The 20,567-nt window shown below is 39.1% G+C and overlaps 1 protein-coding gene across 7 annotated transcripts in view; it reads left to right on the top strand.

Annotated features, from left to right (window-relative positions):
* NELL1 (neural EGFL like 1) overlaps positions 1 to 20,567 on the top strand; it is a 275,787-nt gene that overhangs the window by 86,653 nt on the left and 168,567 nt on the right. For 5 of the 7 annotated variants that reach the window (XM_063158162.1, XM_063158165.1, XM_063158161.1 and 2 more), the window contains exon 12: positions 3,450 to 3,578. The exons of the other annotated variants lie outside the window; for them this stretch is intronic. In XM_063158162.1, coding sequence (XP_063014232.1) covers positions 3,450 to 3,578 — 129 coding nt within the window. The remainder of the gene's footprint in view (positions 1 to 3,449; positions 3,579 to 20,567) is intronic. 7 annotated transcript variants of the gene reach the window in all.

Raw genomic sequence — 20,567 nt, 5'->3', positions numbered from 1 at the left:
GTTGTTTTGTAAAAGCTTGGTGACGTGAAATGTTATAGCACCATGTGTGCTCTTAGCAGGAATGGCTTCCACTATCCACTCACAGAGGTATTGAACACTTTTGCTGAAATGCTGTTGGAAAGTGAAGTGGAGTCACTTCTACACAGCAGTTTTAACAGGGAGGAATCAGTGTTTCACAGGTCTTTGGTGATAATAAATGCCAAGACAGTCTAGAGCATAGTGGATGTTCTATGATTGTGTATTCCTAATGACAGGAGAAAAATGGAATGTCTTTTAGAGCCTTGATTTTCTCAAGTTACAGAACTGGAATTACTTCTAAAACTTAATTTTTAAAATTAAATGTTGAAATTAATTATTAATACTATTATTTAAATATAAAATAGGTGTTAAAATAATTCTTTAGATTTTTTTATGTAATGTTCTTTTAATAGCCTTCAAGCTTGAAAAGCTGATTCTGGGTGGAGACTGTTCATATTTGAATTGATAAAGGAAAGAAGACCAATACAGATTTTTCCAGAGATTTTTTTAAAAACAGGTGACAGCTCTAGTGGCAAAAAATGGATAGCTGGGGTAGCCATCATATCTACAGATAAGGTTCAGAGATGGCAAATATACAATGAGGGATTCACAGGGCTGTGATGTTAAAATTAATCACTGGCTTGTGCTTGGGAAAAAGTGCTTTATTTTCTCAAGTTACAGAACTGGAGTTTCTTTTAAAAGTTAATTTTAAAAATTAAATATCGAAATTAATTATTAAAATTATTAAATATAAAATAGACATTGAAATAATTTTTTAGATTTTTTTAATGTAATGCTCTTTTCATAGTCTTCAAGCTTGAAAAGCTGATTCTGGTTGGAGACTGTTTGTATTTGAGTTGATAAAGGAAACAAAATCAATGCAGATTTTTCCAGAGATTTTTTTAAAAACAGGTGACAGCTCTAGTGGCAAAAAATGGATAGGTGGGGTAGCCATCATGTCTACAGATAGGTTTCAGAGATGGTAAATAAACAATGAAGGATTCACAGGGCTGTGATGGGAAAATTAATCACGGGCTTGTGCTTGGGAAAAAGTGCTGTTGGAGTGGTTGATCTGGGACTTGTGATTGGAGTTAACTCTGAGAAGCCACCAACTTGGCTAATTGTCTTAAATTTGCCATGGGCTGATCATGAGGTAAAATGTTGATTCACTGGGATAAAAAGAGCCTGGAAACAGAATTTTGTTGCAGAAAGTTGCATGATGCTACATACCAGCACACTTGTGACTAAAACATAGTGGTAGAGATGAAATATTTTTTTACAGGTTTGGATGAGAGGGAAATAGAACTAAATATAAACCAAATAGCCTGAGACAGAGTAACAATTCATGTGATATTTTCATACTGCCCAGCTCAATACACTGCTATGTTACAGAGGTTCTGACCCAATAATAGTCAAATCAAGCTCATAGTGCATATGACCTCAAAGGAGAATTTTTATTCTAAAGAAGCAGAAAGCAGACCAGGATGTCATAGTCTTAGGGGAAACAAAGAAAATATTATAAAAGTTACTGTCTCTTGGATATTATCTGGAATGCCAGTAGAATAGTAATCCTGCGTGGGGACCATAAATCAGATGCTGAAGGGGTGAGTTGGAGGAAATGGGTTCCAGTGTTCAGTTTCAATTATAGTTATAAAGGCAGAAATGAGAAGTCAAGTACTGTGATTGCATAAATGGCTAAAGGCTGTGTATTGGCACCCTATTTTACCAGTCTAAAATGTACCTGGGCTCCACAAGGCTGGATCTGGAATACTTGAGTTGTTTTTACCAGACTGTGAAATGAGTAAAGACTAGAAGGGATAACTGAAGGTTTCATTAAGGGAATTGGTTCTTTTTCTCATGCTGGATTACAATGAAAGAAGGAACCAGCTGAGCACAAGGAAGGGTACCTTGGCTGTTAGTAAAATGAATTTGAACTTTAAGTGTAGAATTGGATGTTGACAAGTGTTAACATTTTTTAAAAATTACCTCAGAACTCAACATTAGATGATGAGACACATAAATCTGGAGTGCACTAAGCTGGCACCACCTGACTGTTCAATTAGTACACAACTGAAGTGTGTGTGTAAAAATACAGTAAAATATAATATCAAAGGAAGGGATAGAAAACTAAAAACACATTAAAATATTATATCAAAGCAAGGGATAGACAACTAAAAATGCATTAAAATATAATAGAAAGCAAGGGATAGACAACTAAAAATACATTAAAATATGATATCAAAGCAAGGGACATAAATAGAGACCTGAATCTGGCATTTAAAGTCTGGGTTGTGTTTTTTCTTAGCTGTTTTTAGAGGGTTTTAGGAAGTTTATGATCCATGAAAGAGAACTTTTAGTTTGCTCCTTTATGACCAGGTGTAACTGGCAGAAACTGTTCTGGTGTTCAGATCAGCACAAGCTGGAATACCAGTAGATATGTGTGGGTTTCTGCTTTTCCTCCTTCCAGGACAGAAAATGGATAGAAAATAGGATTTACCAAAATGACTGCTTATAGGTCTCAGACAAATAGAAATGGACTCTTGGATATTAATAGGGAAAATCCATAGAATATACATCAGTGAAGGGAGGAAAAAAAATTCCTGTTGTCAAATTCTGTAAGTTATTTCTTAACTTCCAGTGGAATGCCTTTAGAGATGAAGTCACAATTGCTTTCACTTTAGACTTAAGCAGAGAAAGATGTTGACATGTCTCTGAGAAATACTGAAAATCAAAAAGAAAGAATTTCAGCCACTTGTACCTTTACAGAAGGAAGTGGGCAAGTTCATCCTATTTCTAGAAATAAGGAGTTAGAGAAACTGTTCACAAAGAAATTACTGAGAACTTGTGTGAAGGAAAAAGGAGAGATTAATAAAAATTCCCCTTGATAGAACATGGTGCATGGAATAATTATAAACTGTAGAAACAATTGAGCTGGTTTTTGCTGACAGAATTACAAGGCAGTGTATGAGGTTGCTTTGACTACTGCTACAGTTTTGTGCAGTGTCTCATTTTGGTCTACTAAAAGCACACGTGGCTGTGCATAATAAGAGAATTTTGAGGGCTTTTTTTCTTACATTACACTTCATTGTCCTTTTGATGTAAGTTATTTTATTAGCATTGCACTTCCTGACAATCAGAGACTTAATGCTACGTGGGTTCAGTAGAACAGTAATGAATTGTCATTGCTTCCTGCTTTGGAGTTGTCTTTTTTCCTGAATAAAACCAGTCATACAAATATCTTTTCAAAGAAAATGGTTTTTCTGAGAATGAATTGATGGAGAAATCAAAAAAAAAGTGTGTGCACCAACTATGTTTATAGAGAGAATTTGGAATGTAAAATGCTCAAGTTTGAGTGCTACAGTCAATGTAAATAGCTGAATATCTGAACTAAACATGTTTTAAAAGCCTGTTGCATGTTCCTTGTATTTTAGGCCATAACTTCTGTGCAGAGGGGCACAGGTGTGGTGAAAACTCAGAGTGCAAAAACTGGAACACAAAAGCCACTTGTGAATGCAAGAACGGTTATCTCTCTGTCCAAGGGGACTCAGCATATTGTGAAGGTAAACAAAATATTCAAAGACCCATTCCCTGAACAACTTATTCAGAAACATGAAATAAATATGTACATGAATATGTAATATGTAATATGAAATAACATTCATTACATATTCATTACATATGAATATGGAATATGCAAGATGAAGTAAATGGTAGATGAATGCATTTCATTGCAAAGTTCAGTTTCATGGTGGTGAATGTGACAGGGACTTTTCTGTGCCCATGAATTGAGGGTTCCAGGTGGTGCTGCCCCCCTGTCTGTAGGTGTATTGCATTGCTGCAGTTGTGTCTTTGTGCACCACGGTCACGCTGTCAGGACAAATTTCAAACCACTGTTATTCAGATAATAGCACCTACCTTCTAAAATGTTTCTTAGAGAACAGTGTCTTCATAAGATGCGTTAATGTAGGAGGTGGGAATTGTGCAGGCATTTGTGAGAATGGTAAGTGTGAGGGAGTGCTGTGGCTGGGATATAAAAATGATGACCTGCAGTCCTTCCTCAAGCACTTCTGTGGGATAGGTGCTTTGCTGAAATGGCTTTCCTATGGTACATAAGAGACCTATTTCTGAGAAGATTGCAGCTGAGGTACTTCTGTTCGTGTGTTATGCCATCACAGGAATGAATGCAGTGGAGTATTACTCTCCTTCTTGTTTCCCAGTGTTTTCTAGAGCTTGTTATTCAGAGCTGTGATGTAGTTCTTAAAAAATAAATGGATGATTCAATGTGTACCACATTCCTTCCTGCCTTTGTGTTGTGGGTTGGGTTTTTTAATAGTCTTGTATGTCAGGCTGCAATATTTTACTTTTTGACCATCGTAGGAAGTTTTTGAGCTACTCTGTAAAAAATATTTCCCTTGATTGTTTTTGCAATAGTGCTGGTGATGGAAGGGGATGGCGTTTTTGACAAGATGTCAAAATATAGCACAAGAATTGAAATACTGACAACTAAGGATGTAAGAATAAAAAAAGATGTGTGTGAATTGTGCTTAAATGATCCTGCATTCATAAAAAGGCTTTTTAGTGTATACAAGTGAACAGGATGGCTTGAAATAGCATTTTATAAATATAGTCAGTAAAGTGTAGCTTTAAATCTTATGGTATTTAGTAATTTCTCTGCAAACATTAATTTGAATGGTCTGTTATATTCACTTTCAGTCACTGGAAAAACAGTTCCCACATGTGTTCTTACAGGTAGGCAGCAGATACTTTGTGTATAGAGAGAAACTTTTTGTGTACAAAAAACTGAACAACTGCTTTTTACATACTGCAGGGACTTCTTGGGCATCAGAGGACAGGCTGTTCATCAGCTGTGATGCATAATCCAGTGTTAGCTGGGTTCTTCTTTGCTGTTTTAAATAATTACAGTGCTTAGTATTTCTATTTACCTAGATACAGACTATCCCTTCTTTCTTCTGTGGAAAAGATTTGAACATCTTGACCCAAGCGATTTTGGAGATATTGGCAGTACGTTAGTGGTAGTGATGGTGGAAAAAAGAGCTTTAAAAAAAAAAACAAAAAACAAAAAAACAAAAAAACCCAGGAATTGCAATATACCTGGGTCTATGTTGCTTGAATTTTTGGAAGGGCAAATTAAATCCCTGACTTTGACCCACTGTGTGGGTGAAACATGAGGCAACAAAACAAACAGCTGCTTTTGCTGCTGGAGACCGTGGGATAGAGGGGAGTGTTGCTTTCTGCATTTTATGAAATGATATATTTGCTAGAAGGAGTGTAGTTCTCTGCAGGTAACCGAGGAGAGAGGCCCTTGAAGCAAGGGAGCTGCAGAGTGACAAATTGATTAGCCAAGAGGTGACTCCTTTTAGCCCTGTGAAGAGCTTCCTTCCACTCCTCCTTCCTCTGCTTTCTGCAGAATTCCTTTTTATGTCTCTCTAACCTCATTCCTCTCATCTACGTGTTTAATCTGCTAAATAGAATCATTTCATAGCTGGCTGTACAGTAATCTCAAATGCATGGTGAAGCTGTGATTTAAACAAATGAGAGCAAAGGCACATGTCTGAAGGTACAGTTTAGCAGGAGCTTGAATAGTATGGATTTTCTTTTACTGTTTTGAATTTCTGTGTGTAAGGATTAAATACTCAAAACACCTGAGCAACAAATACTAAACATCCAAAACACCTGTGGAAGCAAGGAAGAGCTCATGCTCAGCTGTAGCTCTGAATTTGTGTTTGTTTTTGCTAAGCCTTTAAACTCCGGACGTGTAAGATTACTCTTTTCCTTTGAGATGGAAGGTTAAATTATTTCAGACCTGTGATATGTGCTGGTAAGTGGCACCTTAGTTTAGAGTGCTGCAAATCATTAACTTGGACCTTTCCAGATTTCTCATCTCTTCCAGTGTACGTGAAGTAGTTGTGCATGTCAATTGTGATGTCTAGTATTATTTTACCTTACATATGATTTTTTATTTCTACTTGCTCTCACTCACAGTTTTATCCTGCTGGAGTTTGGCATCATTTCCATTTTGTTAGATCTCTGAAGTACTGTGTTTGAGTCTGCTCTGCTTTTTGATAAGCATTTGTCTCTTTTTTAACTTTGCATAGTCACATTAGCAGTACAGTGGAAAAAAGAATTAAAAAGATTCTAACTTTTATCGAAGAATTGGCATCAACAAATTTGTGAAATAAATAATTTAAACCTGAGAGACTTTCACTATTCATTCTCAGCAAGTACTTTTCAAGTACTTAGAAGCTTCTTATGTCAAGATGTACATATAAGATAACCACTCACTATATGCATTCCATTTTTGAAATAACAGATGTATTGAGGGAGGACTGTTTCTGAAAGCAAACAAGTAAATGAAGCTTGTGATGAATGAAGGAGATAAGTGGAGATTCTCTGGGTTATATAAAGGCAATATATTTTACTCAAAACCAGAAAAGTTGGGCTTTTTCTGATTTTCTGACATTTGGCTGCTTGTCTTGCATACAAGACGTGGTTTGAGGTTTGCCTACAGCTGTGGGTGCTCAGGCACAAGTGTTGAAGCAGCGTCCCTTGTCACACAGGCATGGATAAATGCTGGCACTCATGCAGCTGAGCTGGCCAACCCAGGCCTGCAGGACTGCAACATTGCAGCTGCAGCAGGGTGTGCACACTTGCAGCTCTCAGGACAGGACAGATGGACACCTGCACTGAGCATGGGGAGTTGTATGTGTGCTAGTGCCACATGGGCAGCAGTGACATGTGTGCTAGTGCCACACGGGCAGCAGTCTGTGGCAGAATCATCACCAAAATGTGAAGTTGCATGTGTGTTAGTGCCACATGGGCACCAGCTTGTGGCAGAACCAGCATGAAATTTTGAAGTTGCATGTTTGTTGTTAGTGCCACATGGGCAGCAGTTTGTGGCAGACCAAAATGTGAAATTGCATGTGTGTTAGTGCCACATGAGCAGCAGTGATATATGTGTTAGTGCCATATTGGCAGCAGTTTGTGGCAGAGCCAGGACCAGAATGTGAAGCTGCATGTGTGTTAGTGCCACATGGGCAGCAGTTTGTGGCAGAACCAGCACCAAAATGTGAAATTGCATGTGTGTTAGTGCCACATGGGCAGAACCAGCACCAAAATGTGAAATTGCATGTGTGTTAGTGCCACATGGGCAGAACCAGCACCAAAATGTGAAGTTGCATGTGTGTTAGTGCCACATGGGCAGCAGCTTGTGGCAGAGCCAGCACCAAAATGGGGACTCTGTCTGAGCTGTGTGATGCTGAGTGTCCCAGATGTGTTTGTGATGTGTGCAGCAGACCTGCAGATACTTGTACTCCTATGCACTTCTTCAGAGCTGAAAACACTGCAGTCTGTGCCTACTTTGCAAATGATGGCACAGCACTACTAACCAAGAGGCAGGAAAGGGTCAGCACATGGCGAGTCTGGAGTTCAGAGATGATAAAGGAAAATCAAGGCTCATCAGCTGGGAGCCAGGGTTTGCTGCTAGCTAGCATGCTGGTGCTCACTTTTTAGATAACAGGCAAAGGGCCATCTCTTCTGAAAAGAATTCCTGCCATATATATTTCACAGTGAAGGGGAAAAGAATAATATTTCTCTGCCACATTTCAGCTCCCCATTCTTTATTACCTTCTTCACTTGAAACATTTACAGCCCCTTTCTACCTGCAAAGTTATGCTGGTACAAAATTGATTTTTACCTTGGTGCTGTTGAGATCTGATCCATTGTGAGGGCTGCTAAAATCTGATCTCTCTGGGGTAGACAGCACAGGACAAATGCATGCTTCTTCTCACTGACAAGGGTGCATGGAACAAGAAAATCAGTGTTAACCTGGGCCATCCTTTGCACCCCCAAGAAGCATCTCATGGAAGGGGTACATTGGCATAGCACAAGGTGTTTTGTCGTGTTACGCAGCACGTGCCCAGCCAGTGTCACCAGAGAATGGTCTGTGGTGACAGGTGTCACACACGGAAAGATCCAGTCTCTGAAGTGGACCTGCAAGATGAATATTTTCATTTTATGTTGTATTCTTTCCCTCTGTACCCAAGTATGCTCTCTAGGATAATTCTTGTATGACCTGACCCTCACCTTAGCATTGTTACATCAGCTTAAAGAGTGATGAATGAAACACATTGACACTTGTGAAAATCTATGCAATTTTTGACCTTGATGGAACGCTCTAGAAGCACATATGACTTTCAGGAGGAACATGACTCAGTCGTTCTTTCCCTTCTGTGCTCCCAAAGTGTTATTTAATCTGTTGTTAACAAATTATTGCTCATTTCTAAAAGATGTCACAGAAGCTCTGAAATGCTAGCCAAATTCAGAAAATCTGCCTACTTTGTGCTCTGAGGAAGAGTTATGATAATTTTACTGGGCTTGGCAGATTTTGGGGAGATGAAATAAAGACGAATGAAAGCTTAGGGAGAAAACTGAGTGTTCATTTTCCACTGAGCATGGATCCAAGCATGCAGCATGGGGGCCTGGCAGAATGTCTGCCTGGTGTGCTTGAAATCTCAGGACTTGGTTGCTAGCTGTTGTAAAAATAATACCGTATTTAATTTCCTTGTAATTTGCAAGTATGTTCCAGACACATACAGTGGTCTTTATTGCTTCCAGTTTCTTTTCCTTTGAGCTTGATACCACATGTAGTCAGGAAATCCCTTACAGAAAGATAGATACGTAAATATATTGAAAATATCTGTTCTGAAGGTACATTAGTGTCGGTTTTGTCAGGAAATGTTTCTTTTCTGAAAGTCAGTTAGAAAAAAAATTACAACACACAGAAGATGCTGGTTTTTTTTCCCATTATTGTAGAAATCAGGAAAAATTAGCCTTTTTAGATTAATGATTTAGTTCCAAATGCAAAGACTATCAGCGTGCTTTAGTGAGAAAAAAAAGTTTAGTTCTGTTGCAAAACATAGTGGAACAGAAAAAACCATTCATCATAAAGTGGGGCTTCTGTTACAGTTCTGAAGATGAGAGAGCTTCATAAAGCTTACCTCTAATATTTAATCCTTTGACTCACCACATTCTGTGCATAAATAACTGTTCAGTGTGCAGAACTTTTCTCAAGCCATTTGAACTGAAAAAGAATAAACCCAGTCCTACATATGGCCCTCAGAGTAGAAGTCTGCTGGCAATCCACTGAGTTTCCACAGCTGCTGTTTTTCTTGCTCTATAAAATAAGGTGAATTTTGTTGAGTTTTCCCCTCCTCCTCTGTCTTGATTTCACTGCAGCTGTTCTAATTTCACTGCACTGTGGCTTGGGAGGTGACGTTAGCATTATGTGGTGCCATATAAACCTTCTGTGTGGCAATGATGTACAACTGTGCTTTTGGATGGGCTCCATTGACTTGACTTCTGGATCTGCTTTTAATGAGAATCCTTGTGCTTGCTGAAAGAAAACCTGCATCACAAGATGTCTGTGTCCTGCAGATGTTCTGTGTGCTGTGATAAACTTCTGTTCTGTGCAGAGGTGTGAGGATACAGATACATCGGCGGAACTGGGCAGGTTTCAGGTGATTTCATGAAGTTAAGGAGTTGGGACGAATACTGATGGTAAATGCACTGATTTTTTTTTTTTTTTTTTGCTATGCAGAATCCATAGAAAAGGGGAGGGCAGGAAAAGAATCTGAAAATGTTACAGTCAAATTATCATCTCTGTCTCAAAGATAAAGAGGGCAGTGGTTCAGCTGGAACAAAGTTCTCATGGGGATTTACAAAGCAAAACCCACCCCTCCCTGCAATGCCATAATCCCAAACAACCCCGCCATGCCTTTTATAAACATGGAACTCCATGCCAGGTTGCTTTTTAAAAGGTTTTCTTTGACAGACACTTGTTAACCTACTTTTTAAGATTTCAGTTACCTAACAGTGTCAAATTTGAACTTTTACTATGTAGGTAATCCTATTTATCAGTGAAAGTCATTTCTCCTGGTGATATAAAACAAATAATATATGTGTCCTGCCTACTGTTTCCATAGAGAGAGACTTTTTATTTAAAATTATACCCTTAGCCATCACACGAACTCAAAATCATCTTTTATAAGATAATCCAAAGGCAGGCACTTGTCAGTTGTCCTGCCCTTGTGGCTATATGGACTTTAATGAGTGAGACTGCAAATTCCTTGTGATATGAGCTGCTGGTGGAGGAGACTAAATTAAACCAAAATAGAGCCTTTCCCTCAAGTTCATTGGATGGTGGTAAATTCCAGGCACAGATTATGTTCTTGCCAGTGAACAGAAAGAGTTCAAGCAAAATACTAAAATTTTTATCCTAAGAAGATTCAAGAGTTTTTTGGAAGTGATGTTTGTGCCTCATATGGCTCTGGATAGATTATTTCTGTTATCAAAGCTGCTTTTATATTTACAAGTTAATTAGTTTAAAATCATATTCCAGCTACAGAAACCTGGAAAGTGGAATTACTTGCCATCCCCTGGAGTAACTTTAGTTCTTTTGGTGTAATGTCGTGCTGAGATTTATATGAAAATAAATTCTAATTTCTAATAAGGTAACCATATAGTTTGGTGTTGCTGTAATAAAGTGTCATAAATAATTATGGCTCCCAAGGAATTCAGGCTTGCAACTGTCAGTTCTTGTGTTAGTAACTCACATTTGAACAAATTATAATCATTGCTGTTAAAGGAAAAAAAAGTCCTCACTCCTGCAGGATGGCAATGAAAATCTTGCTCCAAAGATGTTGAAATTTTTGTTCACATGAAGAGATTGGGGATCTTGTGTCCCAAATCAATAAATGTCCTTACATGTTAGGGTTGCATTCTCCTGAATTGTACAGGATATAATCTGACAGATGGGTTAATGAAACCCAGTGCTATGCTGTTGGCTACTAATCATAGTAAAGATCTGTGTGTTTAGTGCTGTGTATCTGGGCAGGTTTGTCTGGTTTGCTTTACCACCTGGAATCTGGGATAATAGTGGTAGCAGCATCCTGTGTTGTTTTGCCAGGGTAGTGTGAAGTTTATTGGGTGCAGGATTGCATGAGGAATAGCACAGTGATACCACAAAATCAGCCAAAGTAAGTGTAGAAAAGTAATCAAACTGCTTACACAGCAAGAAATAAGTTGTTGGGTTTTTTGCAGTTTTATTTTCTAAGTGTTATTGACAGCTGAGGGCAGACATTCTATAAAATATTCATGTACATATTTAATTTTTAGAAAGAGAATTCCTCTTAGTCTGTAAGATTTTTGACAGACAAATCAATTCCATTTAAGTAGGTAGCTGCCTCTAAAAAAATCTCAAAAATGTATTTTTCTAATACCCCTGTTTAATGATCTGCTTCTGTGTACCTGTATCTTTTTGGAGGCTGATAAAAAGAGTTATAAAAAAAGGTAATGAGACTTTGATTTAAATAATTGAAATCAGTACAAATGTATGTACAGCATCTACAAAGGTAATCCTTATATTAATGTTAGTTTCCTGTTGATTTGCTGACTCTTATAATAGTTTTAGCATTCAGTGGTTTTTTTTCCAAAAACGATAACTTCTCATTTTTCCAGTTGGTGTATCTGTTCTTCATGTCTAAAGGTAAATTTCAAAATACTCTTTAGGTGTTCAGTAGAAACTTTTTCAGTATCTGTCCTTATCACTTTCTTTAAAATTTTAATTTCTAAATTAGAATCTTGGTTTTCCTTCCTGCTATGGATATTTTCTGACTGACTGCATTACAATAACCTAATGTTTTTATTGCTTTTGTTGAAGATGTTTGCAGTGTTTGTATCTTGTGTTGTTTCTATCTTGTCCTGAGCTCACTTGCTGAAGCTGTGCATGCCTGATATGAATGAGGCATGTTCCTGTAGGGATCACTGTGTTTAATAGTAGAATGTTATTTTCTCTCCGCTTACAGGCTTAAGGAAGTGCTTGAAAATAATTGGGATAAAATTGACAATGCAAAAATGCAAACTCCTTTTTGGCTCTCATCTTCCTTAGGATTGTTTACTTCTCTTTTTCATTTTATTATTTTGTTTCCCTAATTTTTATGACTTATATTATCCCTTCAAGCTTTCACCAGAGGCTGTGTCTGTACATCTTGGTAGCTATTAGTCACTGAGATAATTATAGGAATACACAGCAACATCTTATTTGACCGTGAGTTAGTGTTAGCTCAGAGACTGCTGTGTTCTGCAAAACCAGAGAACATGCAGAGAGTTTGCACTGAGCAATGCCTATGGGCCTTGGTCTGGCTCTGCCTGGGCACAGGGGTGGATTCCTGGGGCAGTGTCACTGACACATTTTATGAAAGATCCTTTTGCCAGGATCTGTTCTCCTGGGAAGCTGGGAAGCTTCAGCTCCTCCATGTTTTGCTGCTTTGGAATGTGGATCTGGAGAATTGTTTACCAGCATGTGAATTGTTTTCACTTGATGACCAATCCTAGTCCAGCTGTGTCAAGGCTGTGAGCAGTCACAAGATTTTATTATCATTCTTGTCTATTCCTTGCTAACCTTCTGATGAAATCCTTTCTTCTATTCTTTTAGTGTAGTTTTTATATATAATTTTCTTTAATATATATCATAAAATAGTAAATCAGCCTTCTGAAACATGTAGTCAAGATTCTCATCTCTTCCCTCATCCTGGGACCCTCAAACACCACCACCGGGCAGCTTGGCCACTCTGCTTGCCCAGTGCTGGTGTCAGGTGTGGCAGTGTTCACAGGGGTCCCAGGATGAGGGGAGAGATGAGGATCTGACTCCATGGTTCAGAAGGCTGATTTACTATTTTATGATATATATTATATTAAAACTATACTAAAAGAATAGAAGAAAGGATTTCATCAGAAGGCTTGAAAGGAAAGAAGAATGATAATAAAATCTTGTGATTGACCAGAGAGTCTGGCCATTGATTAAAAAAACTGCATGAGACGAATCAAAGATGTACCTGTTGCATTCCACAGCAGCAGATAGCCATTGTTTTCCTTTTCCTCTGAGGCCTCTCAGCATCTCAGGAGAAAAATCCCAAGGAAAGGATTTTTCATAGAACATGTCTGTGACAGCAGGACCCAGTGCCTGCTGGTGCTTCCCAGGGAGCAGGAGATGCACTGAGACCTGCCAGCCGTCCTGGTGGCTGTTCAAGGAGCAGCTGTGGCCATTCCCACTTTTTCTGTTCCTCAGGAGAAGAACACTGAGGTTGTGTTTCCTGGCTTTTGGGTCCCCCATCCATGAGGCAATAAACCAGTTTTGTGCAGGGTTGATTCAGTGCTCCCTCCCCAGTGACAGGTCTGAGCTGTTAGCTGGCACACATGAGGGTGCCATGGCAGTGTTTGTTGCTGATGCATTCCTGCCTCCAGGAGTAGGAATGATCCTGATTAGTTTTTCTCCACAAAGCCCTACCTAGAATTTGGGCATTGTTTTCCGCTGTGGGTTTCTTAAGCAAGAGGAATTTTGCAGTACTCACATGGACTTTTATTGTCACTTAACTGACAAAATGGTAAACTGGGCAAGCCTGTGGGAAGATGGAGATCATTGTTAAAAACTGGGATCTGTGTAACCCATTGGTTCAGTCTCTTAAGACACCAGTTCATAGAGAGTGCCAAAGAGAAGTAATGCCTCATCTTATTCTGTAAGAAACAGGTTTGATTTCCAGGAGTTATGACCATCACTCATGCATGTGAGTCATTTTTTGGTGAAGCACTTTGTTTCACTGGAATTATATAATGTCTGTTTAAGAACCACTGTTGTGATCATGAAACATTTCCTCCATTTACTTGGGCACAAGTGACATTAACCTTTGAAGGTCAGGCCTTCTGCTCTCTTCTGGAGGTTTTTTTTAACCCATTACCCCTTTGGTGACTTTATTTGCTTTCTAACTTTCAGTCTAGTTAGCTCAATCAGTGCTGTTGAAAAGGTCAGTGGCAATCTGAAGTGCATCTAGTTTGTGGGAGAACGTAAGGCACAATTTTCAGTTGCTCTTTTCTATGAAAATCAATTCAGAGCCTGACACTGCCACAGTGTGTGGTTATCATCTGATGATTTCTCTGTACAAACAATACCAAATTTGGCTCAAACATGACCTGCCTCGTGGCTGGTGGGCAGCTGAGGCTTGACAAAACTGGAGCTGCAGTGCACCAGTGTCCTTTTTAGCAATTAGACCCTTGCTAATTTTAAATAAAAGGCTACAGAACACTGAATATTGTGAAGATGCAGAGCTTTAACCAAACACTGTTTTGGCTGTGAGGACTACCCAGGTTTGTGTTTTGGATACACCAGGAAATTGTCAACTCAATCTGAGAGCTAACAGATTGTGCCAGTCCTTTCTTGGTTGGTATTGGCATTTTTGGATATTCAGTAATGTGCAGCAGATGATGAATTTGGAGATGAGCTGAACGATCCTCTCTCATTAAATGTTTGGAGACAAATGAATTTTAGTTTCAGATGAATAGAAATTTTTTTCCCTTATTTAACAGAATATAAATAACTGGAGCTCGGTACAGCTTGGAACATCTATTTTGCAATTCACATAAATCTTGAAATGAATTAATGAGGAACATGGAAAAGAGGACTGCATCTTGGACAGAGGCATCTAATCAATGTGTATTCCCCTGAGCTATATCTGTTTTGTGCTGGGTTCCCATTGATTTTGTAAACAGTTTAGTGTTAGCCATAATCCCCTTTGAATATAAATCATTCCCTGGTAGTTTCTCCTGTGTTTTAATTAAATCTCAACTGACTGGCTTGAGAGCTCTTCCTTCAATATTACTACTAAACCAGGTAAATTCTCCCTTATTTTCTTCACAGCCTTCCTCTGACCCCTGTGGAATCTGTAGGTATATAGAATTCTCAAGAACTGGTGAAGCTCAGAAAACCTGAGACAGCCAGAAAGTGCCAAAATTAGAAACGACAAGAAAATCAGAAATCTTGAGGGAAAACCAAGGGATGTTGTAGTGAATTGTTTTCTTTATTTGAAATTGTATGAGTTCCTGTTACAGGTGGTAACTCCTGACCGTTCAAAAGAAAAAGGAGACTGAAATCATCCTTCTGAGACTGGAGGGTTGGGACAGGGGCCTTATACCCTCAATCTGGTTTAAGGATACAGGGAACATGAGCTCTCTATTCTCTTTTCAAATTAATTAGTTGGAAAAAATTTTGGGAAGAAAAATATTGGTTGATTGGTACAATTTCTTGGTTCCAGTCTTAGAGAAGAATGTTACCTAAAGAGATGATTTTGAAATTATTCTGTTGTGACATAAGAATAACTATCCTACAGCTAGCGTGAAAGCCGGCGCTGTTATTTCCTGAGAAATAACATAGATTGCTGTAGGAGGTATTTTGTCCTGTAGAGTGACAGACTGCATCATCAGGTAAACTGATTACAGTCTGAGGTTGGAATGTTGTAAGTGCAGCAGCATCAGATGCTGTTTTTTGATATTCCTGCTCAAGAAGGAATATTTGATATTCCTTTTTGGGCAGAGAGGAATTTTGTCAGCTTAAACACTCTGTTTTCACTAACCTGTGAAAGGATTACACCTTTTACCGCCCTCCACTTGCAGCCACCAGCTCTAAAGGGAGGGACGCTCATCATCCACATCCAGTAGACAAACTCCAGATGTTCTCTCCACTCTCTTGTGCAGAGAGCAATTATTGCTGCTCCTTTCCCAGAGCCTGTTCCATAGGCTGTGGCCTGACAGTCATACACAGGACACCCCAACATCAGTAGCAATAATAATACAAGTAGTAAAATAAGTTTGGATCTAGTCTAACTCTACTGCAATAGCTGAATCTCTTCATTACTGAGAATTACTGTTTTATATTCATTACTATATTATATTTTTGGACAGGATTTTTCAATGATCATAACTCTTGGAAATCAAGCCTGTTCCTTACAGAATAAGATGAGGCATTACTTCTTTTTGACACTCTCCATCTTTAAATTGCCACTTTATAATCCTACCCATTTTGATAATTGGTTTGTTCATATTTGGGTACCAAAATTCTTTCTAAAGTGGAAAAGATTGAGGTTTTAGAGTCCTGATCAAATGGCTGATCAACCTTCTCCCCCCCAACTTTCAATATCCACATATGCATAGTTGGAAGGCAGGGGTTTTTCAGCTGGAGGTGACTGACTCTGTATTGGTTGTCTAAGGCAGCAGCTGGACTCAGTGGTTTTAAAGGTCTTTCCCTATTTAAATGAGTCTGTGATTAATATTTAACCATCAGATTGGCTTGAATGACATGTGAATAGTGAGGTGGAAGGATGAGGAGAAGTGATAGGGTATGATCAGTTGTTGTTCTTCACAGTTGGTGTCGTGCATTTCCATTGGATGACTGCAAGTATCTCTCACCAAGTTTCCTGTGTTTCGCTCATTCTTAGGTTTCTGTGGTTGAGATGACCCTGAGGTATTAAAGTCTCTTTTTTCCCAGCCCCATGACTCAAGAAGAAGTCGAGATTCATTGGTTTTGTTTTTCAAGGCTGTTTATTTGCTCTTATCTGTTTCATTCCTTCTCTGACCTGCTGAGATCTGTCCAGCAGGTCAATCAGTGGCACAGTCCCTGCCCTTGGGGTGGTGTTGGCTTTTTATACTAAGAACTACATGTGCTTTATTTACAGTACCTATCACCTATGTTAGACAGTCTGTCTCTACTCTAAATCAATCCAGAAGTGTCACCATCACAGCAGAAGAAGAAGGAGGACAGGACATGCCCAGATTCCTTCACCTTGCCTCCTGAACCCCCATTCTAAATCCCCAAAATTCTACTTTTTCACCCTGTGACAAATTAACTATCATTCTGCTCAAACCCTTGCGGCTTGTAACTCCTCACACAAGGTTGGTAATTGTTTCCATGGGCTAAAACCAAAGGCACAGGTGTTTGTGACTCTGTGCCAAGGTCTCTGAGCCCCTGCCAGGGTCTCAATCCTCCAGGGCAGCCAGAGAAATGTGCTGGGTCCTGGTACCTCATCACATTTTCACCCTGTAAAAGAATGTGTTTTTTCATGTTTGTTCATGTTTATTCATTAACTGGAAGCCACTTTGTTGTGATTAGGAGCAATTTTGGAGGATGTCAATAGCAGGAAGGTGCCACAAAAGTGTTCCAGGCTTTGATGATGTGAGTTCCTTGTTTGTGGAGAGAAGCGTTGTCCATAGCTGTGTGTGCTCATACATATTTATACACGAGTGTATTTTAGATGTGAGCTACATCTGTACCTTTAGGCTGTTGTTTAGTCTGTTGTAATCATGTTGCAATAATTAAAATATCAGAGGAACAAACAAAGAAAACCTCATTTTAGTGCAGTGGGGCTTATGATGCCTGACAGATAGAAGTAATTAATTTTTTGCATGAAAAGCATACAATAGGAGTTCTATCAAAACTGTGCCAGCTGAACTGTGCATTGAGGAGGCAATAAGTGCACTTGAACTGTGTGGCATGTACTGATACACCACATATTTGGATTTTTTTGTTTGTTCCCTTCTGGTGTCTTGTACTAAGAGGCTGCATTGTTTGAACAAAGCCTGGTAACTCATGCACGGCTTACTAAATTCTCATTTACTGTAAATACTATCTTGCCTTCAAAAGGTGCCAGTCCTGTTTTTTCCTAAATGTCTCATCAAATTTGATGCAAATCCCAGGCTCTCACTGTGGGGTTGATTCTTGTTACTTGTTTGGAGATGTTAGCTGTGTAGACTCTCCATCGCTTTTTACTTTTTCAATAGGCTCCTTGATTTTCACTGAGATTTCTGAGCACTTTACTGCATCCTGTGATCAGTGCATGTTTTTCCTGAAGCTTAGAACAGCAGTTTCAGTTACTGGCACTCGAACTAGAAGTGAATAGTTAAATATTCAGATTTCAGCTGTGCTTGCCTTGCTGCTTCTGGGTTGGTGTGGTGTGAAAGTGGTTTAAACACAATAGGGGTGCTTTCCTGAGCCTTTGATATTTTTTCCCCCTTATCTATGCATTGACATTATTTTTCTAATGTCTTATTGTTCAAAGTTACTGAAGAGATTTCCTGGTCTCCCTGAGGGCTCCTTAAATTCCCCTTGCAGTGGGAGCAGAGCTCAGAGTGAGCCCACAGAAGCAGCAGCTGATTGCTGGGGTGCAGCATTGTGGGGTTGCCACAGTTTATCTGTTATCTATTTATCTATTATCCCTGCTGGATCCCAGGAATGCATTTCCCAGGGTCCCAGGAGCCAACTTCATAAAGCTGTAATGATTCACAGACTTGTCCATTGCCACAGAGGCAGGAGCAATGCTCACCAACAACAGATATAAATCCCACCTCTGCTGTTTGCTAAGCAGGTGAAGTATAGGTTTTCACAAAAGGAAGCCATACTTAAGGGTATAAATGGCCACTGCAGACATTGAGCAGTGACAAAAAATTAAAGAAACACTCCATGAGCATGACTCTTATAAGTCAATAAGGCAGACTTGAATCAAGCTACCTGGAATTTATTATGGCACTTTAAATGACAGCAGTCATCACATCTCAGGTGACAGGCTGGGTCACTGAATGTTGGTTTGAACTTCCAAGTCATGGCAGACTGCTTCTGAGGTCAGAAAACTTTTTGTAAAGTGGGAATGTGTTACATAAGAAGAAATTGTTATTAAAATAATAAGAGGACATGTCTAATGACAGCTTCCTGATGGGGCACTTGGAATGAAGTAATTCTCAGTTATGTTTTATGTTCCTTCCCCTCATCATCAGTGTTTTGAAACATGTGGGTCTGGATCTTTATAAAAACCCCAAACTTCTGCAAAAGTATTTTTAGAATCCTCAACTAAGCAGTCACTGTTTTTGTTTCTCCAAGAGCTCACAGCCCTCTTAGGGAAAAACTTTTTGCATCCTGTAAAAGTTGCATTTGAGAGGACAAGTAGTTAAGTATGAGCAAAAGTGTTTCAGCAAGGTATGAAAGCAAGCACATGGTAAAGAAAATGCACAGTTCTCCTGTTGGAGACCAGCTGTTAGCTCTTCTCTGTTTTGCCTTGTCTTGACCACTGGCCTTCCAAGGGAAATCTCACTGTGTCCTGATGAATCCCTTTTCTGAGCAAACTCCAGAAACTCCAGATGTTTCATACTTCACCTGCAGGTGTTTGCTCTGATTGCTGGGATGGTGGCCAGGGAGATGGCAGTGTGAATCCTTTACAAAGTGGAGGAGTGATCTGGGTGCTCGATGTGTCAGAACACGTTTCATGGTTGGGCTGTTGCACAAAGGGAAGAAGCTGTTTCTTTCTCTGCTATACAGTGAAACCATAAAAAATAAAAGAAGGTTGTTTCCTTTTGAAATGGAGGATCAGTCCCTAAAGATGCTTCAGCTCTTAATCTCCAATTTAAATCCTGAGATTCTCCTGACTTTAGTGGGTGTTTTAAGGGCTTAAGCAGGAATTAGGAGCATACATGCTTTGGCCCTTTGTACCTGTGTTCTCAGGAAAATGTGAGATGGAGGTAAGTGTCTCCCTGTCAAATAGAGCAAGATCTCTGAGCCTGCAGGAGAGGTGGGATTTGAGCTAAACTCTTGGAATTGCATTTTTTGTCAGCTAACATGGTCAGGTTTCTGCTCAGCAGGCTCACTGATGTGAATCCCATGCTGTGGATTGTCCTGCTCTTACACATGGACCTTGGCATCCACCTCAGGGTGATAGATTTTGTTTGAGGAACCAGACACTTGTATATTATATGGAAGTTGTGCCAGCTAAAATTGCTGTTTGGACCCCAGTCCCAGTTTTTATGTCTACAGCTATGTTAGGTGACTAAATTTTAATATTTGGAAAAGATATGTGCATATGAGATGAATTGTCCTTCTTAATACCACAAGGTGTAAGCTTTCCATAATTATTTGAAGATCGCACAGTGTGTCACTCTTGCCCAGTTCACAAGAAAGAACAAAATGTGGGTACTGGCTTAGGGAAGGGAGTGTCTATATCCTTAAAGGTGGGGAGCCAAGATGAAGCAAGCCAAGCCTTTACTGAGGTGTTATCTGAACAATCCAGCAGTAAGATTTCATAAATGTACCTATCCATACATTCAATAGATGTGATTTATATTTGTGTTATGTTATAAGCTGATGCACAAACTATTTTTTCCATATGAGAGATGAATGCACTTGAGACTAGTCCTAATTTAACATCTTAAATTATGTGCACAATGTAAGATCCCAGTAAAATTGCATCATAATTTCTTTTAGAACTTTATGTAACACTTAGATCCATTTTAAGAACAAGGGTGAGTCCTCCAGTTTATATAGGAGTGATGAAAGACTCAGATAAATGAGTGATGAGCAATGAGAGGTTGTTCATGTTTGCTAGTTTAACTTCTAAGGCCTGTAGTAAAATCCTTAAGATCCTTGTAACTTGGCATCTTTTCTCATATTAATGAAAGAAGATGGTAATGGGAAATAAGTACAAAGTCCAGTTGCTTTCTTAGTGCAAAAGTTAAGGACATGCCCATTTTTGTCTCAGTCTTTGGTCATACAGCCCATGAAAAGTGCCAGTGAGAGAAAAAGTGTTAAAACCAGTGGGAGAAAACAAGAGATTTGTATTCTCTATGTCCTGGAATTTCTTGTCTGAAAAGACAAGGTTTTAATTACC

This window comes from Melospiza melodia, chromosome 6 (assembly GCF_035770615.1).
Source record: "Melospiza melodia melodia isolate bMelMel2 chromosome 6, bMelMel2.pri, whole genome shotgun sequence".
Classification (NCBI taxonomy): domain Eukaryota; kingdom Metazoa; phylum Chordata; class Aves; order Passeriformes; family Passerellidae; genus Melospiza; species Melospiza melodia.
The sequence above is the reverse complement of the archived record's forward strand: the minus strand, read 5'-3'. Positions and strand labels throughout refer to the sequence as shown.